Raw genomic sequence first — 21,352 nt, 5'->3', positions numbered from 1 at the left:
AATAAAAAGTGGACAGTTCTTACTTCCAATCAACTCAAATTTGAGAAACCAATGTTCTCTTTTAAACGGAACAGAAGTCTGAGGGATTCTCTCATTCACACCGATTTCATGAAACCAAAAATACAATCCAGAAATCAAACAACGCTATGGAATCTACCAATGGTCACCGGACATTACCCATGCGGGACTTGCGTGGTTTGTCCATTTACAGAACAGACTAAGGAAATAGACCTGGGAATGCGATACCCGTGGGAACAGCGATCACACACAAATTGCAATACAGATAAGGTCATCTATCTCATCAAATGTCCCTGTCAACTAATGTATGTAGGAATGACAGGAAGGAAAGTCAAAGTGCGTATATGTGAGCATAGAAGCACGATCAGAAGGGCCATTACATCTACAAAATTGACAGCACACTACATTGAGCAAAAACACACAGATTCAGATTTGTGGTGGACAATTATTGAGAAAGTGAGTGGGGAGGGCGATATGTCTAGAACCCTATTGGAACGCGAACAACGATGGGTGTATAGACTCAAAACCCACATTGTAGGATTAAACGATTCAATACCATGGAACCAACTCAATCAGAGATAACCCTCATTATGAGTAATAAGACTGAAATATAACCGAATGTCCTGACCCCATAATCATGTCTCGTAGATATGGTCGCACCTGAACTAAAAACTACTAAAACTAGAGATTGGGTTCTGATGACTTTACCGTGTAGGCAATGTCTTTTAAACTATTGTTTTGACACTACTAGCTTCTAACCCTCTAACAACCTAAACCAACTAGTTCCCCGATGGGTATATCCCATAAATTACATCATTTATTTTAAACTTAAGATAGCAACCAGCTTCAAAACCTAGTGGCTAAGTACATATTAGAGATTACACACTCTTGACATCCAGACCGTCCGCAGGCGACTGAACGATACGAACAGCCTGATGTTATACCTGTCACCGCGCTGCCTGTGATGGTATCGTATTGGTCATTACTGACGGACCGGCGATATACAGATATATACACATTTTGAACCCATAAATATGTTTCTGTAAACTGATAAAGCTTTGTTTGTATAAATATATAAAAAATAAAAATAGTTTCTGTAGACGCGCATTCAGCCTAACACTACAACTCCCATGATCCCTATTGTCCATCGCCCGAGTCGGAGACAGGATGCGGAAGTAGGCGGGGCAGTATCCAATAGCAATTGGTGTGCTTAAAGCGTCACAAGGAAACGGAACAGCACCCCAAGCAGTGGAACCACCACCGAATAGGTTGACACGAGGGGCAGGACCCTTGATGGCGTGAGTAATGCTGACAAGTGACTACAACCCTAAGGTATGAGGAAGAAGCGGGTCCCCTTGTGGGATCCTGCACCGAACATAACTCTAACGGACTTTGTCCTGTATTTATGTCTTTGTGTGTCTCTCTATATGTATGTTTACTTTATGGCCCCCTCCATGACAAATCGGGATACTCGCATCTCACGGGGTTGATGAAACATACGCTTACGAATATGAAGTGTTTGACTACAGGGCTACCCCACAAACGGTAGTTTTCCACTTGGAGTTTATACCCCTCTCAAAACGGGGTAAGAATGAATGTATGAGAGAAATATATAGATGTATGCATGAGCGTGAACGGTGAGCATGCAATCACGCGATCATGTTACATGTACATGTGTATATGTAAAAAACCACGGCGATTATCAAATTTTATAGTGTTTTATCACAAGAGAATTACATGGGTGTTAGACCAATATGCATAGACTTACACCTAAGAATAAAAGGTGATAGGATGCGGCGCAATGCCGTCACCAAACCGGGCAACACACAAATAGGAGCGTGTGAGAAACTCAGTGTTTTTTCACCCGCCAACCGGAAATGTCTGTTTTCATCATGAATGAGTTGAGACGCACACCTGTAGACATGAACATTCCTGGATCTCCATATATAAATATATGTGGTTTCTCTTTTTCTCTCTTGTCTCCTTGTTTCTCTACCTAGATGGAGTGACATACAAGACTAATCAGTCTATGAGAATTGATAAGGAGCGTTAGTTGCCCTTATCTCGAATAGTGCAGGGAAATCTTCTGCCTAACCCAATCCAGGGGGCATTTTTTCCGCCCTGAAGAAAGTCCAGCACCCTTCATGGGGCCTAGCAGGACTGAAACATGTTGGCTATAGGGTCTTAGGACCATAATATCCCAATTGACCCTTAAACTTTATTTTATTATCACCCCTGACAGTTCCAAGAAAAAAAGGGATACTGGGAACTGCTGTGGGGTTTTTAATCTTTATCCCCCTGGCCAAAAACATCTTCTTAAGAGCTCCCTGAGATATGGTCGAGCCCACCTCGACTTATAGGCGTTGAGGTGTCCCGATGATGAAGCATGACACCACTAGGGTGTGTGAGGGAATATAAAACAAAAGGAGTTGCCTCCTTTCCCACTGAGTAGTGGTGTTTTGTTCTATCTTCATTTAGGGACCTCAACGTCTGGGAACTCTAGGTCTGTTCAAATACAACTCGCAATCTCATTTTGAGTTGCTGTTGGGGAGTACTTCTGGTATAACAGTATAAAACCTGGGAGGGTGTACTCCTCCCTGTAGTTCCTCTCAGCCCCCCTGTAAGTTTGGAACCCCTTCCTACTTACGTCAGTGCCTAACAGGACAGGGGGTGTGCCATCCTCTGTCAACCCCACCCCTCAGGTGGGGGAGTCGAAGTGAAGCACATCACCGGGCTCTTGCCATCTTGAAGATGGGGAGCCCTGTCCAATCAGGACTAGGCCACTGCCCCCCTCCCACAGGAGAGTGGCAGGATAGGGGGTATACCCACCCCAGGGCAGGGACCCAGTGGTCCTTGCCCTTTACCTACCTGTAACGCCCCTAAATTTAGTATTTAGGGGCACCCTGAACCTTCCTTCCACAGATCCAGATTCCGAAACAGCAAAGAACATCAAGAAGAAAGAAGACCTGCAGTGCAGCTGCTTTGGCCCCAGCCCTACCGGCCTATCGACCCTCGAACCTTCTCCTGCTAAATCCCGGCATCTCCCATGGCCAGCAACCTCACAGACCCCGGAGGACCTGGCTACCTTGTGACTCTGAGCATCTGGGACTCCCACGAGCAGTGGCACTGCTCAAATTAAGTAACTGACCCCTGGCATCAGCCAGGAACCGTGAACCCTGCACACACTGCACCCACCAAGCCTGGCCTGTGCTGGAGTGGACCAAGACCACGAGGACGTCCCCCCGGCGACTGTGACCCCGAATCCGGCACCCAAGGACCCACCTTGACGCTCCGGACAACGCCTGCAGCCTCAGAACCGGGGACCCCCCCAGCCGCGATCAACAGAGGGTAAGATTTCCCGACACCAAAAGGCACCCCTGCACCCAGCGGCCCCTTGTGCCCAACTCCTGGGTACCTACCTATCCTCCAACTACCCAACTTACCTCTCAAAGTGGTGGTCACACCTGAAGAATCTTCATCCCCAAGCTTGCAGCCTTTGTTCGTTCTTGAGCTTCTCCATTGCAATCCATTGAGCGCCCGACGGCTCAAAAGCACCATGCACCCAGCCGCCCGAGTGCCCCTGGCTGTGTAACCTCTACTCCTACCTACTTCCCCAATTGCCGAGAGCAAGTGACCAGGAGCCCAGCTACCACAGCCACGTGGCTTGCTAGCCAGCAGCCACCAACCAAGGGCCCCCTGCCTTCCATAGGATAACATTGGGCCTAACTCACTCTGCACACGGCTGCTCCTGTGCCGCTGAGGGTGTAACAACTGTACTTACCTGACCCTGGGAGACCCCAGAGTCTATGCCCAGAACCTTAACTCTGCCAGTCGAGTACTTACTCAAAAGCCTATAACTCACTTTTCTTCCATAGGGTAACATTGACTGGTTCCACTTGAACATTTTTCTAAGTGTGGAGTTTCTAAACTTTAAAATATTCACCTAAAATCAACAGAGTAACGAAAACGGAAATACTCACCTGCTATTAGGAGAGATCCCAGTGCTGGATCTTGGTGCCCAGCACTGACCCTGAAAAGTAATTACAAACCATACTTACCGCTAACTCAATTTTCTCCCATAGGAAACCATTGACTGTTTTTCTGTGAGATTTCAAAGTGTCGATTTTTGCAAACTCCAAATATTCTTTAAAAATCGTGCCAAATGTGAAAACGTAATTACTTACCTGTGTTAGAGAGATGTCTCAGTACTGAGCCTAGGAGCCCTGCACTGGATTACAAAAGTAACCAGAACATACTTAACCGGTAACTTGAACTTTCTATGAAATTTCTTCGAAGTGTCGATTTTGAAAACTTGCAAATATTCGTTAAAAATCGCCTGTATAACCTAAACGCATTCTATCAACTGCTTACAGGTGGTATACTAGTGCTGGATCCAGGATCCAACACTGAAACCGAAAAAGTAACCATAACCCTACTTACCTGCTAAGTGAATTTCCTCCCATAGGATAACATTGGTCATTTGATTAGAAAAAGTTTCGAAGTGTCGACTTTTAAAATACCAAAATATTGCTTAAAAATCAACAGTAACTAAAACGTATTTACTCACTTGTTTCCAAGAACTGTCCCAGGACTGAATCTAGGCTCCAGTCCTGGAGTTAGAAAAGTAATTCTGAAAGTAATCAATTGCATTTAACTTAAAACTCCCATTGAGCTTAATGTATTATTGTGTTTGAAACTGTGTTGCCTATTGCAACAAACTATTACATTCAAAAGTCAATTGCCTATTGCAAAGTATTTAACTAAAGCATCTCATTTTGAGAAAGTATATTTTGATACCTATTGTTGGTTCTAAAATAAAACAACCATATTTTTTATATACAAACCATTGGCCTAGAGTTCCGTTCTTGAGTGTATGAGACCATTTGCTGACTGAGTGTGTACAACAAATGCTTTACACTGTCCTCTGATACTGCCTTACTGCTCGACCAAGCTACCACTTTAGAGAGTAAGGTTATATCCAACTTTAGCCTCTGCCAAACCTCTGGGGACTGTGGACTCTGTACACACTGTACCTATTTGGGAACAGTATATACAGAGCCACTTTCCTACAATGTTCCATGACAGGATCTTAAAAACAGGGGGTTGCTGTGCATCACCTGTGTGGTTCTTCATCCCAGAGGACATCAGCTGTACGAAATTCTAATATCATACTATTACTCAGGGGGCTCCTATTCAAAGCAAGTGTTAGTCATAGCACTTCCAAAAAAACACCCATGTCACAGATAGAACATTAGGTCTCCCTTGTTTCGCTACCGCCAGTAACATTGTCCATCCTAAAACACAATAAGAAAACAGAATGAACTCCAACACAAAAACCTCAGTGAATTCCCCCCCACCCCCTGCATGGTGGACTTAGAAACTGCTCGCCCCCCCAACAGTGCAGAGTGCCTGTTTCTCCACAACATGTTAACTAGTTATGTGCCGGGGGAACTATGAATCTCGCCGTGTCTGTCCACAACCACTCCCAAATGAAGTCAAAACAATGTAGTTGTCGCTGATGTAATCCTTGTTCAAAGAATCCTCGCGGTCGTGTCTAGCATCGTTCTCAGGGGACTCCAAGACTTGAGGTCTCTCCCTTCCAGATGATTAATAGTAGGAGTCAACAAGGCACTTGCGGCATCAAGAATCCATTGCTTATGCGTCTAGCTCTGAAATTCAACTCCGGAGGATTGCCTGTTTACGGGTGCCCTGGATCCGGAGCCTCCAACCCTTCGCCAGCCATCCAACCAGTCCCAAGCATCTTTCGGTGTCACAAAGTAGAAAGTTTTCCCTTCATGCACCACACGTAGTTTTGCTGAAAACATCATGTAGTATTCAACTCCCTCTCCCAAAGTGCCTTAATGACATCCAAAAAGGAGTGCCGCTGTCGCTGAACTTTAAGCTTGAAGTCAGGTAACAAGGAAATGGTATGATTATCGTACTGAACTGGGAGGGCACTGCGAGCTGTCTGCAGAATAGCGTCTATGTCCCTATAATTGAAGATTGAGCAATATAATCGAGGGTGAGGGCGCCGCCGGTTTTGGTGGAGCACCGGGGACTCTATGCTCCCTTTCGACGGAGAAATACTTAAAAAGGCCACGGGGTTGGAGTTGCTTAAGTATGAGGTCCTCTATAAACAAGTCAACAATTGGTCCTTCAGCGCGTTCCGGGACCCCCAATATTATGACATTAGTTCTCCTAGAGCAACTTTCATAATCCTCTAAGCGAGTCTCCAGTGCACCCGTAGTTGCAGTCAATTCCTTGACCTTCTTTTCCAGTGTTTTTGTCTCAGCCTGTAGGGCAACAACAGTCTCCTCCGTCTTTGACTTGCGTGTCCATGTTCCAGAGATACTCTTATTAAGATGACATCTGTAGGTACTGCATCCATTTTCCCCTCCAAGGCAGTGCAAATCCCTTGTATAGCGACCACGATATCTGAAAAGGTCGGTGACTCCACTGCCTCGGAGTTTCGTGCCATATTTATCGACTGATCACTCAATGGTTTTTAGAAGCAACTTATCCGGTTTGGTGTCCAGCCTTGGGCCCCTTCCCTACTGTCATCATGGTGAGTCAGTGCATCTGCCACTTACGACCTGTGTATCCACCCGTATTTGGGAGGAGGGGTGGGGGGGGGGGGGGGATGGGTTCTCGCCGCTGCCAGCCAAGGAAGGACACAATGGGCCCAAGTAGCCTGTCTGCTTTCCCTCTTTACCACCAATCCCTCAGAGTTGTGGTGCCTTGCCCCCAATGAGGAGTGCCGCTGCCAATACAGTTCTCACTTCCAGACAGGACAGCACCTTATTCTAGGCTCCAGGCATTTTACTTATGAGCTTCTCTCCATTTGGTGGGTGGGTGGGGGCAGGCTCAAATACTCACCAGCCAGATTGAGAGAGTATTGGAAAGCACTAAACTCCAGAACCCGGCAGCCCAGCGTTCTCCTGATAGGATTTCCTGCTGTTCAGGGCCTCTTCCACCTCCAATCTCCTCTCCTTGTGGCTTTTCCGTACAGCGCCGCCCCAGTGGGCCTCCCCAGAGATTCCGGGCACCGCACTGCTCTTGCCTCACAGCAAGCACATAGGGGTGGCCCAGCCCCAGGCACCTCCTCTCCTCTGCAGGCTCCACAAGATCCAGGACCTCCAGCTGGGTTCACCAGCCACCGCTTTCTTCTCCGGACAGCAATTTATTTGCCGATGAGGCCGACCGCAGCTCAGCCATCACACCAGCGCGGCACAGACCTTTAGCAAGCAGACTCGGCTCAATGCAGCAAGCCTCTTCACCTCGGATGACACTAGAGCCAACTGGGGAGTCACTGCTGGCCACTGGACTGTCTGTTCACTCATCAGGCAGATGACGTGTGTGATCTTCGGGGACAAATGCAGCTGGCAACGGGAGCCACTTTCATGAGCGCCCATCTTCCCGGCGGTTGGCCACACCCCCGCACTGCAATGTTTAATTAAACAGACTGTTCCTGTTTTGCCAAACGCCTCATGTCTCAAGATATTTCATGTTCAAGTAACACACATGAGAGCACTCCTAACCATTCTAGGGAGAACTAAGGTTTCTCCCCCGCACTAAAGTTTTTTTTGTAAGGGCCACCAATAATTTGAACAGGTTCTACATGACTTTCCACCACAGCGATTCTTACCATAACCTGAGGTCATCCACCCAATCATTCTTTATACCTCAAAGTTTCATGCAGTCAGATGAACATTCCATTTAGCAGATCACTACCATGTACAAGGACAGAGTGGGGGCCTTCCTTTTCATGTCTTAATCAACATGCCCCTTCCTATGACTTTTGCCTGGAATAACCATGGCACAGAATTACCTTAGCTCCAGTGCATTGGTGTGTACTGTTTTTTTCAAGTTGAAAACACATTACCCTGGCTGACCCAAGCTCAGGGGGATTCTCAGACATCTATGGAAGCATCTTGCACTATCGTGGCTACTAGGCTGTTACCTGCTATGCATTATGGATGACAGAGCCACCAGACCAGGAATGCTGTTCATTATGTCTGTTGCCCAAATTCCAGCAAGTGGCCAGATCGAACAATGTCCATCACTTAATTTTATGAAGTTATTGTGCCAATCAGAGTAACGCGGGAAATAGACCGAGGGGCTAAACTACAATTTTCACTTTCTTTCCCCAAACGAAGAGCATCTTCAGCCTCCTTTTGTGAGGTTGCAGAATATTACCCATACTCATTCTCAAAGCATTAACTGACAAAGATTGTTAGATGGCAGAATTATGTGGAAACTTTTATGTTGCAGGAGGTAAAAGCACTTTCAGTGCAGATAGTCAGTATCAATCCTTTAAGGTCACATGGATCCGCCGGATCTAAAGATTGATTGTTTCAGTTTAACAGGCTGTTAAGCTATTAAACAAACTACTGGTAATACCTAGCAATATCAAGCTTTTCCCTGAAATTGCTACTAAGAATCTTTCTGAGAAGCCAAATGATCTGGCGGAGGTACGGCAAACAAACATGTAGATACAGTCTCTTCTCTCTCACAGAGAAATTGCTTGAAAGCAGTCACGGTTATTCTTTAAAGAACAAGTTACTTACCTTCAGTAACACCTTAACTGGTAGAGGAAATATCTAGCTGCAGAATCCTTACCTTTGAATTTCCCCAGGCGTCAGACTGGATCTGGAAAATATTCGTGAACAGTATCCCTGCGTGCCAGCAGGTTTGGTCAGTTGGCTCCGCGTGGCTTTGTTGGTGCCAGAAATGAAGTACGCATTACCTATATAGGCGCAATGATGGCGCATTGACGTCAGATACTTTTCCTGACTTTCCATGCCAGAAGCGTGGAGCAATGAAGTGCACTGACACTAGTGTGTCCAAACTGGGTCCATAAAAAGGGATCATCCCTGATCACAGAAATCTGTCTGCAGAACGGGTAGGTCAGTAAGGAATCTGCGGTTAAATATAGTCACTACCAGATAAGGCATTACCGAAGGTATGTAACTTGTTCATCTGATAGAGAAATCTAGCCTCAGATTCCTTACCTTTGAATAGATACCCAAGCAATACCATCGGTCTGCGGACAAATTTAAGCTAGGAAGTCCTGCAGAACCTAATAGGCGAAATGCCCGTCCCTGCGGATCTAACAGTCCAGGCAGTAATGCTTGGTGAATGTGTACAGGGAAGCCCATGTTGCTGTCTGGCAGATGTCCAGGACTGGTACTCCACGAGCTAACACAGAGGTCCCAGCTTTACCTCTGGTGGAATGAGCCTTTAAACCTTAAGGAGGCTGCTTCTATGCCAGTGCGTAGCAGATCTTGAGGCAGAGAATGAACCATTGAGAGATGCTCAGTTTCTGCACCGCCTGACTTCCTTCGCACCAACATACGCCCAACCAAAACACTCATGTGCAGTCAAGGTATAATGACAACTCTTGTGTCTAGACGGTGGAGTCGCTCCTCTTCCTTAGAGGGATGCGAAGGAGAGAAGGAGATGGGAAAGGTGACATATTGGCCCACATGAAATGTCACCAATTTCGAGCAGAAAAGAAGCCCTAGCTCAGAGTACCAGTTTGTCCCAATAAACTGAGAAGAATGGGGACCTAGAGGATAAAGCCTGAAGCTCACTCACAACCCAGGCCAATGTAACTACAACTAGAAAGTCTGTTTTGATGGTTAGCAGCCTGAGGGGACAACTGTGAAGAGCTAGAAAGGAGCACACATCAAGAATGTGAGAACCAAATTAAGATTCCACTGACGTATAATAAAAGGAAAAGGGGGAAACCTATCTACAAGGCACTTCAAAAATCTATTCACAAAAGGGGACTTAAATAAAGAGGGCTAGTTAAACAGCCACAAGAAGGCAGACCGAGAACAAACAGAACCCTTCAGAGTGCCCGCCCAAAGTAGAGCCCTGCTGGGCAAGGGTAGGAATAAAAAGCTAAATATCTGAAAGGGAGACAGAAAGTGGGTCAGTGGACTTTTCTGTACAATAGGATACAAATTGCTTCCAACGGCAGGTGTATATCGTCTTGGTGGAGGGCTGCCTGAATAACATTGCAGGCTTGATGAGGAAGGACGAAAGCTATTAACTGCCGCCGCCCAACATCCACGCAAAAGGTAAAGAGTTGACAAATTGGGTGCAGGACCATCCCACGCTGCTGCAACAGAAGATCCTCCCGAAGGGGCAGCGTGACCGGAGGATCGACACATGTTTAGAAGCTCTGGATACCAGACACTCCATGCCCCATCCGGAGCCACAAGAATGACTTGGGCCCAGTTGTTCCTGACCTTCTTGAGAACTCTGGGTAGGAGTGATATGGGCGGATAAGCATACAGGAAATGGGCGCTCCACTCGAGACTAAAAGCGCAGTGAAGCAAGAGCAGCCTTGGGAGCTCCAGGGAGCCAAACTTCTGCGATTATGCGTTGTCAGCAGAGGCTAACAGATCTAACCAAGGCTCTCCCCACTGCTGAAAGAGACCTTGTGCCACTTCTGGATGGAGATGCCATTTGTGATCCGCTTGGCATCGACCACTGAGTTTGTCCGATCTGGCAGTGAGAGAACCTGCCAGGTGTTTAAACACCAGGTATGTGCCCTGCTGTTCCAGCCATGTCCAGAGATGCAGGGACTCTTGACAGAGGGTCCACAACACCACTCCATCCTGGTTGTTGCAGTACCACATGGCGGTGGTGTTGTCCGTGAACACCTGCACTAGCCTTCCCTTGGAGGGTAGAAAGGTTTTCAATGCCAGTCGGATCGTACGGAGCTCCAGCATATTGATGTGGAGTCCGGATTCCACCAGAGACCTGATCTCCACATCTCCCAGGTGTCTGCCCCATCCCAGGAGTGACATCTGTTACTACTGTGAGATCAGGTTGGGAAGGGGGAGGGGTCTGTCTCTGACCCAATCGCGGTTCATTAGCCACCACTGCAGGTCCTTTGCAGTTCCCTCCAAGAACCATGTCAGCCAGATTCCCCTGACACTGCTCCCACTGGAACTTCAGGTCCCACTGCAGAGCCCGCATATGCCATCTGGCATGATCCACCAGCAGGATGCAGTAGGCCATGAGACCCAGCAGCCTCAGGGTCATTCTCACCAAAATACAGGATAGAGGCTGAAACATCGGTGCCATAGCCCCAATATCCACCCAAACCGTCGAACCACGCACGCAACCTGGGCTTCATCCTGGACTCCTCCCTCTCCATGACCAGGCAAGTCAACGCCATCTCCTCGTCATGCTTCAACATCCTGCGCATGCTTCGGAAGATCTTCTGGTGGATCCCCACGGAGACCAGGAAGACCGTCACCCAGGCCCTCGTCACCAGCCGACTGGACTACGGCAACGCCCTCTACGCCGGAACCACCGCCAAGCTCCAGAAGAGACTCCAACGGATCCAGAACACCTCAGCCAGACTCATCCTCGACGTCCCACGAAACAGCCACATCTCCGGACACCTGAGAGACCTGCACTGGCTCCCCGTCAACAAAAGAATCACCTTCCGGCTCCTCACCCACGCACACAAAGCCCTACATGATCAAGGCCCGAGCTACCTCAACAACCGCATCAACTTCTACGCTCACAAACCCCACCTCCGATCAGCCAGCCACGCCCTCGCCGCCGTCCCACGCATCCGGAGAGCGACAACAGGAGGAAGGTCCTTCTCCTACCTGGCCGCCAAGACCTGGAACTCCCTCCCGGCCGACCTGCGTCTTACCCAAGACCACCTCTCCTTCAGGAAGAAGCTCAAGACCTGGCTGTTCGAGCAGTAACGGCACCCCCCCCCCCTCCTAGCGCCTTGAGACCCTATGGGTAGGTAGTGCGCTCTACAAATGTCTTTGATTGATTGATTGATTGAATATCCCGGACTCGCTGCTCGGGAAGATATACCAGGAACTGTGCTGTATCCAGAACTGCCCCAGTGAAAGGGAGCGTCTTAGTGGGAGTCGGGTGTGACTTCAGCACGTTGATACTGATCCCCAGCTAATACTCGTGGCCTACCGTGAACCATAGGTAGGACCTGTGGGCTGGCAGGATGGGGATAGGGATAGGGATGTGGAAATAGGCATCCTGCAAGTCCAGCCCCACCATCCAGTCTCCGGGGTCGAGGGCAAACAGGACCTGAGCCAATGTTAGCATTTTGAACTTCTCCTTCCGGAGGAAGCGATTGAGGGTTCCTGAGGTCTAGAATAGGATGCAGGCCTTTGTCCTCCTTTGGCACCAGTAAGTAGCGGGAATAACAACCACGACCTACTACTGGTGCAGGAACCCTCTCGATACCTCCCTTGGACAAGAGAGCCGATACTTCCCGTCTGAGAAGCGTCAAATGATCCTCCGACATGCAATCGAAGGGCGGTGGCATGGAGGGACGGGAAGTCTTAAAGGGGAGGGAGTGGTCCCTTCTATTTGCAAAACCCACCTGTCCGACATGATGGTTTGCCAGTGGGGGAGGTGATGTTGAATCTTGCCGCCCCCTGGCCGTTGGAGGCACTGAAAGATCGCACTAGGAAGGCTTGGAGGCTGCTGCACGGGGGGAAAGGGTGGGCTGGCCAGCCCGCTGGCTCCCAGACCCACGAGAATGCTGGGTCCCACATCCGCGCCCACGCAGAGGCTGGGCAGCTTGCGTATATCGTGGCTGGACTAGGTCTAACGTGGCTGGGTGCCTCTTCCGTAGCCATTAAAGGGGTTAAGAGCAGACTGAGGTGGACGGGACGATGCAACGAGGCAGCCCAAGAATCTGGCCATAGCCCGAGAATCCTTAAAACTCTCCAGCGCCGAGTTTGCTTTGTAGCCGAAAACGCAACGGCCATCGAAGGGATGTCCAGCAAGGTAGACTTGACATTCCCCGAAAAGCCAGACGTCCTCAACCAGGCTTAGTGACCTGACAATCGTTCTGCCTAGTCAGTCAGTGGTATTCAGTTCACAGCGAATCGTGAACTTAGCTGCGTCTGCTTGGGAGAGAACGGCCCAGACCTCCTCCAGGCCCTGAGGCAGCACTTGCTTGTTTGTATCTCAGATAGTATGGGAGTATAGGCCCAAGAGGCACGCGGTATTCACAGACCGCAGTGCCAATCTGGAGGAAGAGAACATACGCTTCCCAAGATGATCCAGTTTCTTGGACTCCCTGTCTGGAGGAGCAGAAGGCAATGTGCCCTTGTAAGAAGAGGCTTGGACCACCAAACTTCCAGGGAAGGGTGTTGGGTGAAGATAACTGGGTCGCCCGGAGCCGTGGCGGCGGGCAATCGTCCTTTCCACAGGAGCCCCTGTGCTGGGCTTGGACCAGATGCCCAGAAGAACGTCAGAAGGGGCTTCATTGAAGGGCAGAAGGGGTTCAGAGGAAGTTGCCGCAGGCTTTAGCACTTGTCAGGAGATTAGTCCTGACTCACTGAAGGGAGCTCCAGGCCCAAGGCCACGGCCGCCCTTCGGCCCACCACAGTGTGAGAGGCTCCCTCCTCTGTAGCCACAGTGGGGGAGAGAGCATGCCAAGGTCTGGAGAAGTGTGCCGACCACTGATGTCACCCAGGTCCTCTCTCCAGTCAGGCTCTTCAAGCTAGTCTGCCAACGATTCCAACGACCCCTCCCAATCCTCATCACCACCTTCGCGGTGATAGGGAACACCAGGGATGAACAGCGGAACAAAAGTACACTCCGGCGTCGGATTCGACATCGACTAACGTTAGTCTTGCTACGAGTCCATCTCGGGGGTGAGGATAGGGACGGCATCGTCCTAGGGTACGGCTGTCGCCGGGAGTGTCGTTGCTGGGGAAGGCCTGGATCCGTAGGGGCCCTCCAGGGCCGGAGCTGCCGGCATCGAAGGTCCACGACACCTGGCCGGCTCCGAGGGGCCCAAAGCACCCTGGCAGAGTCGGGCTGCCCAAAGATACTGTGGAGGGCTTTGTAAAACGCACAAAGTTGGACAGGCTCCCAGAAAAGGGGGAGGCATGGAGGCGTCCTTGAAGGAGGCACCAAAAACTGAGTCTTAGAACAACGACGCTGTGGGTCCCGTATGATGACCATTGGGGAGAAGGCGAAGAGCCCCGGTGCTTCTTCGCCTTCTTCTTGTGCCTCTACTTAACGGAGAATTTCGAATACTTGGAGTGGGACGAGGTGTGGGGGCTCCGCAAGCAGTCTCAAGACCTTCCCCTCGCACAAGACCGGGAGCAACGCGGAAAGGACTACTGGGCCTCCAAGAACTTTCGGGACCGCTCCTGCAAAGACTTGAGATTTATGGCCTGGCAGTCGGAGCACGACTTTGGGTCATGGTTGCGCTCCAGACATCAAAGGCACACGAGGTGTGGGTCCGTCACAGACATCAGTTTGTGACAGGCCTCGCAGGGCTTGAAACTGATCCGACGGTGGGACATCCCTCGTGTACCAGAAGTCAAAAAGTCATCGACGAAATCTTAATCAAAAAATGACTAAAGGGGTATCTCTCTCCGGACCTGGGCTAGGCTGGCATGGAAAAATAAAGAACCGACGTCAGCGCGCAGGGGCGGCGTCTAAGTAGGCACTACAACGTCATCCCGGCGGCCACGACTAAGGACGCAAAGTCTACCAACACCACCTACTAGCGCAGCAGGGGTACTGCTGAGAAAAAAGTTGCTGGATCCAGTCTGACGCCTGGGGGAAATTCTAAGGTAAGGAATCTATAAATAAATGTCTTTCAGCTAAAAACTTTTTATGGCTTGATGTACGCTTTATACTTGTAATCAGCATGCTTATTTTATCTGTCACACACTATGGAAATGAAATATGTTCCACAATACTATCAATGACCTTTGTAGATCCATTTAAGGAAGATCCGTAGCAGTTTTGATTACTTTCAATGCGCTTCATGGATGCATTCCCACACTTGCAGTGAGCTAATACTATCTCTATAAGAAAGAGCTCCGCTAGACCAACCCCAGAAAGGAAAGCAACAATTTGAATGAAATTAACTCAATGCAAAACAAAGCAGACAATTGCTAAAGTATTAACAGAGAAAGAGTAACTCATGCAGACAAACCTTCAATGACTCCTGGAATGAAGAGGCCTGGTACTGTGCATAGTTTGATATTGTAGTACGAGAGCGACTATTTTCACAACGCCAGTGTTTCTTTGATCCAGTGGGGTCCCAATTTTCATCTGAAGGTTGTAGTAATTGTGTCCTCACTTCTACAATGTTTTCGTTATTTGCTTCCACCAATGTTTTTGTTGAGAAGAGTCCTAGATCTGAAAACAGAATGCAGTGTCCACTATATGTTAGATACATTATTAATCTGTATTAATTAGTTTATCCTAAAATTGTTTCAGTAACATTCAGCATAGGACACTAAAATATTACTGAGCAAACAGCAAAATATGTGGTGGTAAACAGCAGCAACACAGAGCTGAATTAAAGTATATTAATATATCTTGCTCTTCCTTTCTTGGAAATTGCCCCTTTATTGACTACTCTGAAAGCTTAGTTATTTATAACAATTAAACCCCCCTTAGTGAGAGCTGAGATACATACCGCCAAATACTGTTATGGGTCCGAATAATTAGTTCCCAAAGCTAGAAATGGAACATTATCAAAGCCACAGCATAACCCACATCTCAATCAATATAAAGAAGAAAACATTCTAGAAACATTTATCTAGGGTCAAGCTCTAGAAAGGAGAAGCTAAAGCACCCAACGTATCAAAACCTTGGAAGCAAAAAATACACCTCTTTTTGCGAACAGTTAGTACTTATGTATGGGTTTGGCCTTATGACACAAACATTATTGTATTTGAAAATCAGTGAACACTGGACAAACGTTTGAGGATTGCTTTGAGGCATTTGAGATTAACCAATACCTGGCATGACAAAATGAGCATTGACAAAGCCAAAAGTTTGGTTTTGCCATAGCTTGTTTTGGTTTAGATGTACTTTAAACAAAAGGTTCTTCTGCGTACAGAGCACCACTATCCATCATGAAGGCTGCAACTTAACAAGTTACTTGGCTTTGGAAACTGCATTTCCGATACTCCATCTTGAAGAAGAATCACTTTCATGTGAAATATCCATGTAGTGAAGTTGGATTTAGAAGGAAAATGTTACTTAACCTGTAAGTATCTGTTTGTAGAGTGCAGGGCTGTATATTAACATGCTCCACAGTATCCTACTATATTTAGTGCTGGGCTCGGACATTTGCATCTTGTCTTTGTTCAAAGACGTTTGAGTCACACCCTTAGTTGGCAATGTGCATGGCCATTGCTAAATGATTTTTCGATCAACTGGTGGGTGTAGTGAAGGAGCAGAATGTAGAAAATTTTGATGACCACATGTGAAAGTGTATAAATTACAAGTTACTTACCTTCGTTAACGATGTATCTGGTAGAGACGATTCAAGCTGCAGATTCCTTAACGTAGGATCCGGAAAATCTTTGCCACAGCACCTCTGCGCACCGGGGGTAAGTACTACGTGACCCCGCCCTAACATCGTCCGCGGACTTGACGTCAGCGGGGTCACATAAGTCCCACCCCGGCACGCAGACGTCAGTTTTCTTCGGAGAACTTTTGCGCGCCACAACACGGAGCCATCACCAACAAAACAAAGTATGGGGACGGTGTACGAAAAAATCAGGGAAACAAAAAGGCAAGAAGCAAATGGTGAAGAACATCACCATTAGGGACAGTGCCAAGCACTGCGTTACTCAAAATCATGGAAAGGAAAGAGCAGAGCACCACAGTGAGAAGCAACCCCGCAAAGCAAAGGCGATAACCTCCCTGGAGGCAGGAAAAAAAAAAAAAAAACATGAGAAAAATGACGTGGCAGTCGACAAAGTCAGCAACCACAATCTATAACAGTGAAGGGCAACAAGTGTGGAACAGAGTAGTAACGGCAAAGCACCCCAAGGAGTGCCGTATCCCCCGTAAGAAGCTAAGGGCAGAGGCACAGCCAAGAAACCCCAACCTAGAGGATTGCGGAGGAGTGAAAAAAAACCCAAGCAAGGACAAAGAGAGAGGAGTATGAGTAGGCCCCACACTGGAATAACCAGGGTGAAGGGATGCAGAAGTACACATGAACCTACCGTCCAATGACCACAAAAGAAGGAGTGGAAAAAGAAACAGAACGAAGCATCCCGCCAGGGAGAAAGAGGGCCCCCGCAGGAGACAAATGACATCCGGAGGGATGCGAGTGCAGAAGACCAGCTAAAGGGTCCTCGCAAAACTGGAGGGTCGTGAAGGGAGGGTCGTGAAGGAATCAACAAACAAGGGATAGGAGTACACGCTGACACGGCGAGTCCCACGGAGGGGGACCAAAACAACCATGCACACGCAGCAACAGCTGGCAAATACCAAATGCAGTGGCTCAGAACTAGGTGAGCGCAAGACGAAGACAGACAGGCCCCAGTGGAACAGCAGAGAAAGAGGTGGAAACACCAAGACACAACTCTGTAATCAGCATGACAAAAGCCGGGCCGATGACCCGGAGGCGAAGAGGAAGGGACCTCATCGGAGAAAAACATCACAGAGATAGAGACCGCACCAAGCGGTATACGGGGATGCCAGGAAAACGCAAGGAACCACAATAGCCCACAAATCCCCTCCTAGGGTATGAATCGTCCCTGAACAAAACAGGGAAACACCTCTTAGGGAAAGCCGCATCAGAAGCCAAGAACCAAAAAGACCAGTGGAAAACACCACAGACTGCTTACTAACCAGCCAAAAAACGACACAAGGGCCCGACCTGAGGACCTACACCGCTGCACTTAACAGCAAAAAACACACACCACAAGCTTAAGGGCTGAACCAGCAGCCAAAAGAATACAGGGGCCAACTGAAGACCCCGAAGGCATGCAAAGCCACACACAGCACACAACAGGCCAACCGAAACCTAAGGCCCCCAAGGAGAAAGGAGAAATAACGCCTCCCATAAAGCATCGGAGGACCTAGCTTACGGAGGAGGAGGACGGAGCCCCGCAAGAAGTCTCTTAATAGCAGAGTCCGCGTGTGTGAGAAAGTGGCTCTGTATATACTGTTCCCAAATAGGTACAGGGTGTACAGAGTCCACAGTCCCCCAGGGTTTGACAGAGGTTAAAGTTAGATATAACCTTACTCTCTAAAGTGGTAGCATGGTCGAGCAGTAAGGCAGCATCAGAGGACAGTGTAAAGCATTTGTTGTACACAATCAGCCAGCAAATGGTCTCACACACTCAATAACTGAACTCTAGGCCAATGGTTTATATATAAAAAAATATATGCTGGTTTTATTTTAGAACCAACAATAGGCATTAAAATATACTTTCTCAGAATGAGATGCTTTGTATAAATACTTTTGCAATATGCAATTGACTTTTTTAGACAGTTACAAGTGGTTGCAATAGGCAACACAATTCTAAACACAATAATGCATTGAGTTCAATGGAAGTTTCAAGTTATTTGCCATCAGATTACTTTTAGGATTACTTTTGGAATTCCAAGACTGGATCCTAGATTCAGTTCTGGGTCAGTACTTGGAATCAAGTGATAAAAGTTGACTTAATTACTGTGATGATTTTTAGACAATATTTTGCTATTTTAAAAGTTGACACTTAGAAAATATTTAATAGAAAACAGTCAATGATTCCCTATGGCAGAAAATTCAAGTTGCAGGTATAGTAGGTTGTCGTTACTTTTGTAATCCAGTACTGGGTGCCTAGACTCAGTACTGGGACATTTATCCAAAACAGGTAAGCAATTACGTTTTCAGAAGTTATACGATTTTTAAAGAATATTTAAAGTTTGCAGAAATTGACACTTACAAGAAATTTCACAGAAAAATGGTTTTCTATGGGAGAAAAATGGGTTACTGGTAAGTACAGTTTAAGTATTTTTCAGAGTTAGTGCTGGGCACCAAGATCCAGCACTGGGAGCTCACCTAAGAGCAGGTGAGTATTTTAATTTTTTTAAAGTCCACACTTAGAAGAAATTTCAGGAAAAGCCAGTCAATGTTACCCTATGGAGAAAATTCAGTTATCGGTTTAAAGGTAAGGCCTTGACTGGCAGAATTAAGGCTCTGGGCATAGACTCAGGGGTCCCCCAGGATCAGGTAGGTACAGTTGGTTCACCCTCAGCGGCACAAGGGCAGCCGGGTGCAGAGAGAGTTAGGCCCAATGTTATCCTAAGAGAGGTAGGGGGGCCTTGGTTGGTGGCTGCTGACTTGCAGGCCACGCGGCTGTGGGAGCTGGGCTCCGGGTCACTTACTCGGGGCAAGTGGGGAAGTAGATAGGTATAGAGGTTGCACTGCCAGGGCCACTCGGGCGGCTGGGTGCAGGGTGCTTTTGAGCCTTGGGGCGCTCAATTGATTTCAATGGGAAATCTCCGGTTTAGAAAAAGACAGCAAACTCTGGGACGAAGATTCTTCAGGTGCCACCACCACTTCGAGAGGTAAGTTGGGTAGTTGGAGGATAGGTAGGTACCCCGGGATTGGGCACAGGGGACCCCGGGGCGCAGGAGTGCCTTTTGGTGTCGGGAAATCTTACCCTCTGTTGATCGCGGTTGGGGGGGCACCTTGTTCTGAGGCTGCAGGCTTCTTCAGGAGTGTAGAGGGAGGTCCTTGGGTGCCGGACTCGGCGTCACAGTCGCTGTGGGATCGTCCTCGTGGTCTTTGTTCACTCCAGCACAGGCCAGGCTTGGCTGGTGCAGAGTGTGCTGGGTTTGCGGTTCCGGGCTCCTGCCAGGGATTAGAAGTAGATTTTGAGTAGAGCCTCTAACTCATGGGAGTCCCAGGGGGCTTAGAGTCAAAAGGTAGTCAGGTCCTACGGGGTTTGTGAGGTTGCTGGCCACAAGAGATGCCGGGTTGGAGCAGGAGCAGATTCGAGGGTCGACAGGCCTGTAGGGCTGGGGCCAAAGCAGTTGGTGTCTTCCTCTTCTTAGCAGCTGCAGGGCAAGTCTTCTTTCTTCTAGCTCTTCTTTGGATTTTGGAATCTGGGGAAGGAAGGTTCAGGGTGCCCCTAAATACTAGATTTAGGGGCGTTACAAGTAGGTGAAGGGCAGGGACCAATGGGTCCCTGTCCTGGGGTGGGTACACCCCCTAGCCTGCCTCTCTCCTGTGGGAGGGGGGCAGTAGCCTAATCCTGATTGGGCAGGGCTCCCCATCTTCAAGATGGCGAGAGCCCGGGGATTTGCTTCACCTCGCCTCCCCCACCTGAGGGGTGGGGTTGGCAGGCTGGCACATCTCCTGTCCTTATTTGGGGTTTCCGGCCAAGCTTCCCGCGAGAGTGGGGGGTTGCATTGGCCTGGGGAAGCTCACAGAGGCGGCATGCCTTTGAAGCTTCCCCCTGCCCATCCTGGGGGAGGAGATTTAGCACCTCGCCCAGGATGTGCATTGTTGCAGACCCAGGAGAGCAGGGGCTCTCCTACCCAGGGGTCCAGCAACATGTCTGCTGTGTGGCAGCCTTGGCAGCCTCAGAACAGACGTGGATTGTAGTTTAGGTTTCAGGGGGCCTCTCTATGATGCCCTCTGTGGTGCTTGCTACATTAAATCCCACACTGGCATCAGTGTGGATTTAATGTGCTGAGCAGTTTGATACCAAACTTCTCAGTCTTCAGTGCTGCCATGTGTTGGTGCTGTGGAGTTCCGGTTTGACAAGCTCCCAGCACCATGTACTCTTTAAATGGCAGCACTGCACTTACAGGGCCCAGGAATGGACCTGGGTACTGTAAGGGCACAGGGCTCCTGCCTGTGCCCACACCACTGGCATGGGGCACCCAGCTAGAGGGGTGGCAGATGTATGCCAGGGCAGTGTAGGTTGTGGGCATGGCACACAGGGATGTGTGCCATGTCGTCTCTCTGTTTTGTCTTGTACCCAGACACTCAGCCTGCCAGGGCAGTGTGTGTGTGTTAGGGTACAGGACCTCCAAGGGTGGCACAATGAGCGCTGCAGCCCTTAGAGGCCTTCCCTGGTCACAAGGCCCTGGGTACCTAGGGTACCACTTACCAGGGGCTGACATGTGGCCAGGGTTTGCCTATTTGGTTTTGAGGTTTTTGTTTAGGGAAGGAACATAGGCCCTGGGCACCTGATTGGCAGGAGTCCAGGGCACACTCAGTAAAAGTACATTCAGCAAAAAGTGGAGGCATACCATGGAAGAAAGATAGTACTTTCTCACAGCGTGGGTGTGAAATAACAGTGTTCCATCAAAGGATAAATCCACAAGATGCTCCCGAACATTCTCTGGAAAGACACCATCTCGCAGCCAAGCATGGCGGCGGAGGGCCTCAGAACTCACCATAGCACGGCCGAGGGAATCAGACTTCCAAGGCCGAGCGAAGAATTAAAGTAGCTAACTCCCTACCATCCCGCACATGGTGCCGCAGATCCGCACGGGCACCCTATTGTGAGGCTCGAGACAGAAGGGACTCCACGGAATCCCACAGATC

The 21,352-nt window shown here is 48.7% G+C and overlaps 1 protein-coding gene across 3 annotated transcripts in view; it reads right to left on the bottom strand.

Annotated features, from left to right (window-relative positions):
* Positions 1 to 21,352, bottom strand: part of KDM6A (lysine demethylase 6A) — a 1,084,836-nt gene that overhangs the window by 374,208 nt on the left and 689,276 nt on the right. For all 3 annotated transcript variants that reach the window (XM_085622961.1, XM_085622962.1, XM_085622963.1), the window contains one exon: positions 14,990 to 15,195. In XM_085622961.1, coding sequence (XP_085479087.1) covers positions 14,990 to 15,195 — 206 coding nt within the window. The remainder of the gene's footprint in view (positions 1 to 14,989; positions 15,196 to 21,352) is intronic.

The sequence above is a fragment of the Triturus cristatus genome, chromosome 8 (assembly GCF_964204655.1).
Source record: "Triturus cristatus chromosome 8, aTriCri1.1, whole genome shotgun sequence".
Taxonomy (NCBI): Eukaryota; Metazoa; Chordata; class Amphibia; order Caudata; family Salamandridae; genus Triturus; species Triturus cristatus.
This window is presented reverse-complemented; position numbering and strand designations above follow the sequence as displayed.